This window comes from Cryptotermes secundus, unplaced genomic scaffold, assembly GCF_002891405.2.
Source record: "Cryptotermes secundus unplaced genomic scaffold, Csec_1.0 scaffold644, whole genome shotgun sequence".
NCBI lineage: Eukaryota > Metazoa > Arthropoda > Insecta > Blattodea > Kalotermitidae > Cryptotermes > Cryptotermes secundus.
In genome coordinates this window covers 562,768-574,995 of record NW_019742971.1, presented here as the reverse complement: position 1 = coordinate 574,995, position 12,228 = coordinate 562,768, and the positions used below count along the sequence as shown (strand labels likewise).

Genomic DNA, 12,228 nt, shown 5'->3' with positions numbered 1-12,228 from the left:
TTACTCACATACCCCTTACATCTAAGGTCCTTTCAGAACTTTGGCCTCCTTTGCAACAGATGCCCATTCTTCTGGATTATTTGCCGTTGTCTCCATCTCTTCATTTATGGCTCTCATAAATCATCTCAAGACCATCTGTTCATCTTAAACCCCACAGATGCCAGATCAGTTCCAGAATATGTGCATTCAACTTTTAATTGCACCACATGATAACATGGAAAGTTCACAGAAGTGGTGAACATTATACATTTTCTTATATTTCCAGCAGATGGCTCTTCAGTCTGTTATGACTCATCTTTAACTTTATAAATTATTAAATTGTTCTGCCTTGGTCCAGGTACTGTTATAAAAATAAAATAATTACACATCTGTACAAAGGAGGTATCAGATGGTACCACTACGTAAAAACACTTACATGAATACAGTGAAATTTGGGAGTTGGTAATGTGTTGGAAACGAAGCTTCTCAACTGATTCTAGATTTGGTTGTACTAAAATAATTATATACTCAATATCTCACTCAACATGGAGGTAAATGTAACTAAATATTCACTTGAAAAAATTGCAAATAAACTTATTTCAAACAATCTTACTCATGACATAAAGTAATAGGGTTCCAGAGTGAATAGTGGGGGGATCCAGCTTATTCTTCCGCTATAATTTCGGTATGTATATATAAATAACCTTCAACACTCACTACCAAGATGTCTTATCATAAGGTTCCTCCAAGGGAATACACTGGAATGCATATTTTATACCTCCTCTAACTTCCCACTGAATTTATTAAGCATTCCACAAGTGTCATTTCTTTCCTTTTGATGTTTGTCCTTTTATGTTGGAAGTCTATTCAATGTTAGTAAATATGCTGAAGTTCATTTCATGTAACTACAGAGATCCTGAATATTCTTCATGGTGAAAAGATCATAAAATTAAATTTCATAATTTTCATAGAAAGGTCTGATCAAACTGGCTAAAACAGTAATATTACTGACTTGTTTTTATGAGAGACACTTACTGATATCTCAGCGGCCTCCGTAGTCTAGAGGTACCATTACCACCTCATGACTCGTAGTACGCGGGTTCAAACCCGGCGGAGGTCGTGGAATTTTTAAGGGCGGAAAAATTCAGGGAACAAGTCCTCCAGGAGGGACTTTAAGCCGTGGGTCCCGTGTTGTAGCTTTACGGCTCATAAAAGAACCTCATATCTCCTAAGGAGGTCACTGAGCCAAATTCAAGGACATTGCCCACCCAACAGTAGTCTCTAACGCCTCTGATAGATGGGGGAAGCATTATAGATACCGCCAAGCCAGTAGAGGCCGAACTCGCTGGCTTGGTCGGAACTGATGGTAAGCACCAGTATCGGTAGGGTATAGAGACTGGTATAATATCATAGAGGGAAGCACAATAGATCAAACTGGTCGCGGTGCATGGGAAAACCCACCCTCTCTAAATAACTAACTAACTACTGATATCTCTCATGTTTTTTCTCAGTCCTTTCAGGCAGTTCTTATGATAGTACCTTAAATTAGGCCAAGACCTCTTCTTTCCACATTCTTTGAAATTTGTTATTCGCTATCGTCCAAACATTCAGTGCTACAAGGTATGAGATACTTATGGAATCATTAAATGAACTAAAAATTCACAGGAGGAAATAAGTGAGGATAGTAACTTTCTTTGTTAATAACCTGAAAGAGTAACAAATTCTGCAAATCTACTCAAGGAAGTAACAGTTAAATTTTGCGTATTATATCACTGAATGCTGCTGGATTCCTCTACATTCATGAACTAACCTCTTACTTTATCATGTATACTGTAAACTATATATACTAATGTATTTAAAACAATGATTTCTACAACATATTACAGCACAATATGTGTGTATATATATGTGTGAGGTTCTGATCCATTCACTGACCCACGACTAGTGATTGCAATCTGATGATAATGATAATGAAAACAAGGTTCTAATTTTCTAATTGACTGAGACTGTCTGTTACCTCCTCAGCTACCTACAATAATAGTAATAACTATTACCACTTAATAAAGTTTCTACATAAAGACAACTGAGAGTTAACTGATTCAGTTCTGTCTACCTCTCTTATTTTTTCAACCCAAATCGCCTCATTTATGAGAATCCATTCAGTGATGTTCTGCAGGAAGGAAAATGAACATGGCAATAATATCACCGAGCTGAAGAGAACAACATTTGTAATTGTAATGAGAAAAATACACTGGAGACAACACAAATATAACAAAAATAACGAACACAACAAAAAGCAAGAGAATTCAAATGCTGTTCATTAGCTTATCAGTTCTGTACTCCATTTTTTTTTTCAGTGTCTGCTTTACATTTTGAAACATTAATAAGCAGTGTGTGCATGGAGGGTCTTCATTTTATAACTGTACCATTTATAAATTATTTTCAATTACATTTCAGTATATCTCTATTTTCTTCCCGTCTTCACAGGTCAGAGAAAAATGTCTCATATTAATATCCTTATTTAGCCCATGAGAAGTGTTACTAACTGCTTAACAAAGAATAGGAATGATGCTTGTCATTGTACTCGAAAGAGGGTTTATTGTAATGTTTGGAGTAGACGAAGTTATTCATGGAAGTAGAACAAAATCTCAGAAAAGAGACGGATGTCCATAAAGCATGTGGCAGAATGGCATGAAACGTGTAAATTGAGAATATAGTGATGCCAACATATCCACATAATTATATTTTTCGTTCTATAGAGAACAAAATTTATACTAAATAATATTTAAAATGTAGCTTTGAATGTGGTCATCTTACTTGCAAATCTGCCTATATAACCTAATCAATCCCTTTCCATATACACTTCAACCTGAAGGTGGAGGTAGATTATTCCTCAGAAACATCAGTGTCTGCCTGTAAGACTACACGGCACCACAACTCAGAAGACCGTAATTTAATTTAAAACCTATTTTGCATTTTGAAGTAAATACACAATACTTGTCAATTACCAACAACTGGTTTTAAGATGTTTAGGAAAAGGATCACTGTTTATTCTGATAATAAAATGAAGCTGATAACTTGGTCTGTTGAGAAAATTCTGAATTTTAGAATACAAGATTCACATAGTCACAGCATTCGGGCCCAGCAAGTAAAATCCCAATATGGGAGTATGGCAAGAGAAGACCCCAATCTTCTGCTTCAGAGTCATGCACTCACAGATTTTAAAACCATGATCAACTGAGTAATCATGGATTTGGAGGAAGAAGTAAAAGTTTTTTTTTTCCTTTAGTCTACATGCATCAATTTTTGTCCTGGATATCATGAAGGAATATCATTCAGAATTGTGAAATTTAGACAATTAGAAATCTGTTTTACAATACAAGATATATGCATGTCATATTTAAACGATAATTTGGAGAACAGCTGTGAAACCAGGTGATTATGAAAAAAGATCTATGTTAAGTTCAAAATGTAAAACAAGAAATTAAACTTTAATGTTAATATTATTGATAATAAAATAATACTATTAACTTAAATTAATATCTCTTCTATTGTAGTAATTATTTAATGGCATGAAACCCACGCAATGAAATATGATATGAAGTTACATTTGAATATATCACAAGTAATATAACATTCATACTCATACCGCATTCTCCCTCTGGTCAAACACGGGCATTGAGACGGAGGTCATGAGCTGGTATTTCTGGTAATCCTCACTGTCTTCATCATTGTCCTGTGCCTATATTCAAGCAGAACACAGTATTGCAGTTTCAAGTTATAAATAAAAAGTCCTGTGTGTCTGACATCTGCTTTAAACTGTGAACTGAGAAAAACAACAAACATGATCACCAAGACTTAAGACCTAAACTCCAATTATGGGACAAAGTCACATCAATCACAAATGAGAAAAAACCATTAACTACGATGAATGTGCTAGTAAGAATGAAATATGATAATTTTAAACATGTTTACAGGTTATTAAACTGGCTAATTTCTTTTTATTGAGGTCTAGAATTTCACGAAGGTAAAGTTAAATTTTTCCCTGTGCTTAACTAATTAAGCACTATTACCATGAAAGCATTTGGGGGAGTAGTTGTATAAATCTATGTTTTCTTGACCTGAGCACTAGTTGGAGGTGAGTAGTTAGTTTCACTCCCCTACCGCTTTACCCCTGAGGAAAGAGCACCTAGTGCCCATTGGACAGGAGGCTGGTGAGCACCCAAATTCCATGAAGATGGTACGTTAATACAATCATTGACTTTTGGACTTTATCCAGCTGAGTAGGTTTCTTACCTGAGAATGGAGACATGTCCATAGGAGGGTGGATACTGTCCAAAAGTCAGTAATTGTATTCTCTGCACTGATTAAGGTCAGATATTTTCATTCTTTCACTTATATCTGAGGTTGTCATAGCAATGACTATGAAGATTACTGTCTTGTAAATACTGAGTCAAGTTTCAGAAGGACAACCCTTTAAAGGGCCAGCATTCTTTACTCTGTTATCCTTATTCTTATTGGTTCACTAAGGGCCCTGGTATTAACAGTCCCTCTCCCTACATCCATACCATTATATTTGATTTGTTCCATATCCAATGGTGTCTGCCTGTATCTGGATTTATGGAACATAAATAAATTGAACAATTGAACTTTTTCCATGCTTAGCTTACTCTTCCACACTGAAGATGGAGGCAGCACATTCCTCTGAAATATCATGAAATATCAATCAGACTAACCACCCCAGAAGACAGTAGTCTTTAATTTTGTCAGTCTTGAATATATTATTGTGGAATTTATTCCTGTTCTCAAATGAAATGTTACTGTTACAGCGACAAAATATTTATGATATCCACATCTCCAAATTTTATTTTTAATTTATTGAATACATGCAGTAAACTCCTAATTACCCAGAATGTATGGGGAATGGAGTGTACTGTTTTCCTTGTATTTGGTAGAAGTGTTGTGTCTTTTATGTGGTGGCTGTGAAACTGAGACGTAACAAAACAAAGAATTTCCCACACACACACTATAACGCTAAAATATAATATTTCTACAAAACATAAAATTTCACAGTAGTCTGACAAAGGATTAATGAGGGGAATCCCTGATAGAAGAATGAACTGACAGAAGAACAGACAATTGTGCTTATAAGGCATTTGTTTTACATAATAAAATTAAGATTTAACAGTGCCGTATACACCAGAATTGCACAAAATTTGAGACCCAATTTGACAGATGGGTGAATTCAATTACCACATTTACAGGTCCATCAATAGTGTGTTATGTCCATACATCTTCGAGGGTTATCTCAGAGGAATGCTACCATCATGCTTACCCTTCTTATCTTCTGCACATATCTTCGGTCGTGTTCTTCGTTGCTTATGTGCTTGCTACGAAACCTGTCCCTGTAATATATTTCATATATTTCTTTCTGTTCTGAACACTCCCTCTTTTCCCACAGCCAATCCGTCATTTTTGGATCCTGCAACAACAAATTGTACAGCCAAGTTATCTATTTTATATTTTGCAAAGTAATTTTGCATTCAAAGAATTATTTTCCTGATTTATTTAGAAAAAGGAGTGTGTGTTATCATCAACACAGATTTCAGTCTACTTTCCTTCTACAGAACGCAAACTTATGAAACATATCAACTTCACACTTCATGTTATCATGTTTAACCAACTGATAATCATAATTTAATTTTTCAGAAATCTGGTGATGATGTACTACTCTTGCATCAGTGACTGAGGTTAGCCCTTGACTGAGAACCTAACCTAGCAGGTGCCTGAAATTCTGCCTTCTGTTCAGAGAATGAACACAGTACAGAAACCCAGAAATAATAATAATAATCTTACTCACTGTTATATCAGCGTAAACAGGTGTCCAGTTAATAGGATGTTCTGTCTTCGTTAACACAAGTGGACGGGCCATGACAGGTATATAGTGCAGCACTTGCTCCCTCACTTCAGCTAACGTACTTAACGGTACATAGTATCCTGCAACAAAGCATGATTTTTTTTTTTCATTAAAGAAGGAAACCTATTTTCTTACACTTCTATAAAGTGACATTTTAGGAAATCACATTTATTGCTTTGTAATACAAGAGAAAATGTCAATCAAAGGATAAGGAAACAATTACTTACTTTTCCAGTTTTATGAAAAATGTTTCACCTAATACCAGTGGAATGAAATTTTGCCTTCGTTAAACAAGAGAAAATATCAATGTAATTGATAGTGAATTAAATAATTACTTTCGAATTTTCTGGGAATGTTTCATTTCTAACCAACAGAATAGAATCTGGACTTTGTTACACAAGAGAAAATGTCATACAGTAAATATAAAAAGTGTGGTAGTTCAGTACTATTCAAATTTTGTGGAAAATGTTTCACATTCAGCCAATGTTTCTCCATTAAATGTTTCATAAGTTAGTGTAAAAAATTAAGGGCCGTGCCATAGCTCAAGCAGTTAGTTGCTGGCTTCCCACCGCGGCAGCCCGGGTTCAATCCCGGGTCTGGTCAAGTGGGATTTGTGGTGGACAAAGTAGCGCTGGCGCAGGTTTTCTAGGAGTACTTTGGTTTCCCCTGCCAATTATCATTCCACCAATTCATCCACAATCACCCTCACCTATCATGTGGGGCTGGTACAATAGGCCAGAAGTGGACGCAGTACAAGGGACTTAGTCCCACCCCACTAGCAATAAAAAAATGAGTGTAAAATTTAATCTTACGAAAACAAGAGATGAACGGTCAAAAACTGACTTCCTTGTGTACACATGCATGATCAATTTAAAGAACAGCACTGGGAAATTCTCTGTTTTCAGACTTGACTTTGCTGTAGAACCATTTGAACTGTGCCATTCCTCTTCACTACTAGGCATAAAATCAGTCATGAACATAATGCAAATCATGAAATTTTTCATCTTAGTCAGGAACAGACATGCAATTCTTTGATATAGCCATGCCAAACATCGGATTTTCATAAAAGTGACCATAATTATTATCGATATTCCTCATCTTTTAACTTAATACTGAAGAGATTACTGAGTTACTAAGGTTTCCTTAGTGGTGAAGGCTTCATACTATGGCCTTCTGAGTTAAAACACCTTCCCACCAGACCATATGCTGCCACAACTGAGGCCAAAGTATGGTATTATTAACGTACTTTACTGGTCTCCAGCCTAGAAAATTTACTAAACGATACAGTCTCATAATACCAATCACAGTCTGCAGCAAAAGCCACTACAAGTAATTCTTTGAATCTGAAGCAAATGTACACTTGCAATGATCACCATCTGACGCATGTTTACAGATATTAATAGTTTCAGCAACAATTTGCAAAAATTAATAACACCATAAAGTAGCAGAGCAAAAAACCAACAAATCCTCTAATATGTTAAAGGTTACAGATTATGCTCTACTGAGCATCATATCATCAAGGTGAGCTTGAGCCAGGGAAGCTGAACATTAGACGTAGGTAAACTCAGGATGATGATGATGATGATCCTGAATTGCAAGTTTCATACTCCATCGCTCACATGACGAGAAACTGGGCAAGAATTGTCCATGATGCCATGAAGAGAAATGACCATACACCCAAGCGGGAAACACTTGCCATCCAATCCACTACCCATCACTTCAGTGACTGAGCTATCACAACTTACCCCGATTTGCACAAGCCATCCATTTGACTTCTCGGACATCAGTTACTTCTCGGCCAATAAGATACGTGAAGACACGAACTGGCATTTCATCACTATTTTTCCAATTGTATTCTTCAAAAATGTCCTTGTAGTTGTAGGGGACTCCATCAGTGATAAGCATGATTGCCTGGTTACAGCAAGCTCCCTGCTTTGTTTCTCTGTACTGTTAGCCAACAAAAAAGGACAACTATTAAATCTATTAAACCAAATCTGGCTTCTAGCAAAAGATAATCTGTGAAAGTTACTGTGTTTTGGGATGTGATGCTATTTAGTTTGATAGACGGCCGTGCAATAGCTCAAGCGGTTAGTCGCTGGCTTCCCACCGCAGTGGGCCATGTTCGAACCCGGGTCTGGTCAAGTAGGATTTGTGGTGGACAAAGTGGCGCTGAGACAGGTTTTCTCCGAGTACTTCGGCTTCCCCTGCCAATCTTCATTCCACCAATTGCTCCACAATCACCCTCACCTATCATCTGGGGCTGGCACAATAGGCCAGAAGTGGCTGCAGTACAAGGGACTTAGTCCCACCCCACTAGCAATTAAAAAAAATTAGTTTCATAGACAAGTATCAAGGTTTGGAGGAACCTGTTGCCTCAATCTTCAGGGTAAGAAAGGTCAATGATGTAGGGAGGTGAGGAGAGAAGCTGGGGCTAAGAGTGAAACCAGTCACAGCACTGTAACTAAATGGAAGCTATGGCCTTCAAAGGGACAGGGAAAAATCGCAGATACAGTAACCTTCACAGTTACTGATATGAAAAGCTCAACTCTTACAACAAGCAACTGAGTTATTTAATTTAAACTGAAATATCTTCTTATACTTTAAATTATTTTTGTAAATTTCATGAAGAGTTCTGCAGTATACATACAATCAAATAATACGTTTTCCCTATTTAACTCTTTCAGTGCTCATAAAATAACATACACCACAAGAGATCTTGCAGTACATATTTCTGTCATACACATGGTAAAAATAAAAAAAATAAATATATTTGCTTACTCACTTATAACCTAATTTCGTATATAATGTAACGTGCAGTGCCATTGTTCTGCAATAATCACAAGAAGGAACATGTGTTGCTTGGTAATGGCTCGGTAGTTCCTGTGTTAAATCCGTTTGCAGAAAAAGACTAGTAGAGACTGCGTTAGACTGAGGACACTGTGTCCACCATAAATCCCTCATTAGTAAATGCTAATGATACAATATACAGAATTGCTTGGTATGATGTCTCTTACCTGTTGCAGTAATTCAAATGCCTTAATAAGAACTGCTGAGAAATTAGCAATTTTGTCAGTGTGCAGATCTTTCATTCCTTGTTTGAATTCTCGGACATTGGCGAGGTTTGCCTGTAACAGATATGAAGAGTTGGCTTTTATGAGGTCTGCCACTGGTCACAAATAATGTTACTTTTATGGTCAACTGCAGGCTGAACTTGAGGTTTAAGCTGTCCTGATGCAAATAACATATTCAGTACCGAGACTAGTGACTGCTGTACTTGTATTCAGGTTTCATGATTTACACCCTTGTCATAGAGTTGCTTAGTTTATTAAAGGAAGTTACATTAGGCTGGACATGTAGTTCAGATAGAGGACAACATTGAAATAACAAATATTATTTGGAATATAATATATTCTATGAAGAGTAGAAGGACTTGAATGTAAAAACTGTAAAGTCAAAATACACCCTATCCCTGACTAATACCAGTTCTACCAACATAAATACAGTTGGAGTTGTACTGAATAACCCTCAAACCATGACCATCTTCAAGCTACTGTACACCCATTTTCTAAGACTATCCTTCTAACAATCCTTTGCTTCAAATGAAACACACTACTTTGCTTAATGGAACCTTTTGATAACCACATGACTGCATGAAATGGAGTCCCACTTAACGATATCTTAACTCGGCTAGAACTTCACAATCACGCAGGATGCGTGGAGCTGAATATTAAATATGAGGGAAAGACCTAGTAAGTGAACTGAACTGTACTGGCTTAAGAATACTGCAGTAGCGGAGGATCAGATACAGTTCAGATAATTGGTGATGATAATCGTAAACTTTCAAGTTCATACAAAGAATAAATATCTTCAAAGGTTAAAGTTTTTCCTGTGCTTAGCTAATTAAGCACTAAGCCAAGAAGACATGGGGGAGTGGATGAATAGATCCGCATATTCTTGACCTCAGCACTAGCTGAAAGTTTGACATCAGCTTCACGGCCCAAACACTTTACTTCCAGGAAAGCGCCCCCAGTACACATTGGATAGGAGGTTGGGTGGGCCCAAGAACAAGTCTGCACCACATGGAGTGTAGAGAATACTTACCCCCACTGGGACTCGAACTCCAACCCTTCAGCCGTCCAGCCCATAGCCAATCTCTGATACTGAATACACTAACTTTACTCTAGAAATGTCTTCAATTAGGAGATTAATTACTGCATGTTTCGAATTAGAATATTTTAGACACACAAGTGCTCATCATTACCTGAACCAGCACATCCTTGAAACATGGCACAACCTCGTCAATCTCTTCCGAGAAGTTAAATATGTTCACAAAGTCGTTGTTGCCAAGTGTATCGAGGATGTTGCTGACCACATGACGAGCAATTTCTTTCCTTATTCCCGTCATGGAACCAGAGTTGTCCACCAGGATAACCATATCTTTTGGGCTTGCGGCTGCCTCAATGTACCACGAGCGTGTCCGACAGTCATACAGATCCACTGAGTCGTTTCTCCATTGCATGGCTGCACGAAATATATGCATTATAATAAATACAACGCACCTTTATTGTTAGAAACCTGAGCTTCAACTCTTACATTCAAAGAAGTTTAGTTGTAACACTAAGCTGTAATATGCCAACACAAAGAAAATCATATATGGCACTGCAATAATATATGTATACAGAGGTTACACCTCACATGCAAACATAAACCATAACAGTTTTACTCAGAATTTGCACTTGTTTTTTAATGTAATAATGCAGGTTTGAAGAAACTGTAAAGTTTTGATTGACCAGACAAGTAAGTCATCTGCCTTCCTAAATGCCATGTGCCTTTTAAAGTAAATACTCAACCATGAATAACATTTTTCATATTTCAATCTGCAATATCACTGTAACTGGATTATCAAGGGTTTACAGTGAATTTTGTAAACGATTGCATCTACACAGCTATAGTTTTCAGAATCTCTGAAACACAACGTACCTGGATACTGCCTCATGAATCCAGAAGAACTACCAAAATACTGCCATGATAATGAAGGGTCATCCTGATAGTTTCTAATGAAAATTTCGTTCAGATTCTCCGACCACTTGATGGCCTTCAGAATATCTGGTGCTGAAACATCATATGGAATAAACAGAATGTAAGATAAGAGATCAAATGATCTTCTTACTCACCTTCTCCTTGTATTTCCTTTTCTTCTAATTTCGTTCACCATTCTGCTCACATACTGGACAGTTATAACTTTTTTTTATTGCTAATGGGGTGGGATTAAGTCCCTTGTACTGTGGCTACTTCTGGCCTATTGTACCAGCCCCAGATGATAGGTGAGGGTGATTGTGGAGCAATTGGTGGAATGAAGATTGGCAGGGGAAACCGAAGTACTCAGAGAAAACCTGCCCCATGGCCACTTTGTCCACCACAAATCCCACTTGACCAGACCCGGGATTGAACCCGGTCTGCTGCGGTGGGAAGCCAGCAACTAACCGCTTGAGCTATGGCGCGGCTCTCAGTTTTAATTGACTCTAGCCTAGTTGGCCATTTCAAGAAAGGTTTTATGAAAAACACTTTTATTTATACAAATGTAATATAATCAAAATATTGTTGGATTTGAGGTTCACTCTGCTTCCTGCTTGCTTCTTGCTATTTCTTGAATGGCTCACTTTTTGACCCTTAATACACATGTTTCTTCAAAACGTTGAAGGAATTCTACCAAACTACACGATGTCAGATCACAGTTAAGATCTCTAGGATCTACAGGATTTGACACCCATTACGATTCTAACAATTTTCTTTTGCAATGTAAATACCTTTTTGCTGTTAGATGAATTATCCCAGAAAATTATCCCATACTTTATTATAGACTGAAAGTAAGAAAAATTAATTGATTTGAGAGTGTCAATGTTGCTGATAAGCAACATAGATCTAACTATATAACATGCTTCACTTAGTTTTGAAACCAACTGATTGATATGAGTTTCCAGTTTAAATGATTGTCAATTTGTAAGCCAAGGAATTCTGTGTTTACTGCCTCTTTTATATATATTTATCATTGTATGTAATATTTAATGGCTATTGGGGTGAGTGTTTTTTGTTGTAAATTTTGTTACATTTTTCATCAAGCTGGACAAATTGGTTGTCATTCTGTGGATTTTTTGAGAATCTAACTGTAGCCATGTTTCAAGCTTTCAAATGATAATATAAATGTAAAAATGTCTATTTTTAACATTCAAAATGGAAAATTATACATATGTTCCACAAAACTTGTATGAGTTTAATTTGAATTCACGCAGCCATTTACTGTTATCATTTTTGTGCCACCCTGTATGTAGTTT

General features: G+C 36.8%; 1 protein-coding gene across 3 annotated transcripts in view; it reads right to left on the bottom strand.

Moving 5' to 3' along the window:
• LOC111873619 (voltage-dependent calcium channel subunit alpha-2/delta-3) overlaps positions 1-12,228 on the bottom strand; it is a 67,124-nt gene that overhangs the window by 39,725 nt on the left and 15,171 nt on the right. For 2 of the 3 annotated variants that reach the window (XM_033755132.1, XM_033755133.1), the window contains exons 5-12: positions 10,877-11,008; positions 10,158-10,417; positions 8,911-9,021; positions 7,642-7,843; positions 5,840-5,976; positions 5,315-5,461; positions 3,629-3,721; positions 2,093-2,149 (exon numbers count right to left, since the gene is read on the bottom strand). In XM_033755132.1, coding sequence (XP_033611023.1) covers positions 2,093-2,149; positions 3,629-3,721; positions 5,315-5,461; positions 5,840-5,976; positions 7,642-7,843; positions 8,911-9,021; positions 10,158-10,417; positions 10,877-11,008 — 1,139 coding nt within the window. The remainder of the gene's footprint in view (positions 1-2,092; positions 2,150-3,628; positions 3,722-5,314; positions 5,462-5,839; positions 5,977-7,641; positions 7,844-8,910; positions 9,022-10,157; positions 10,418-10,876; positions 11,009-12,228) is intronic. The other variant, XM_023868489.2, reaches the window with a different exon arrangement.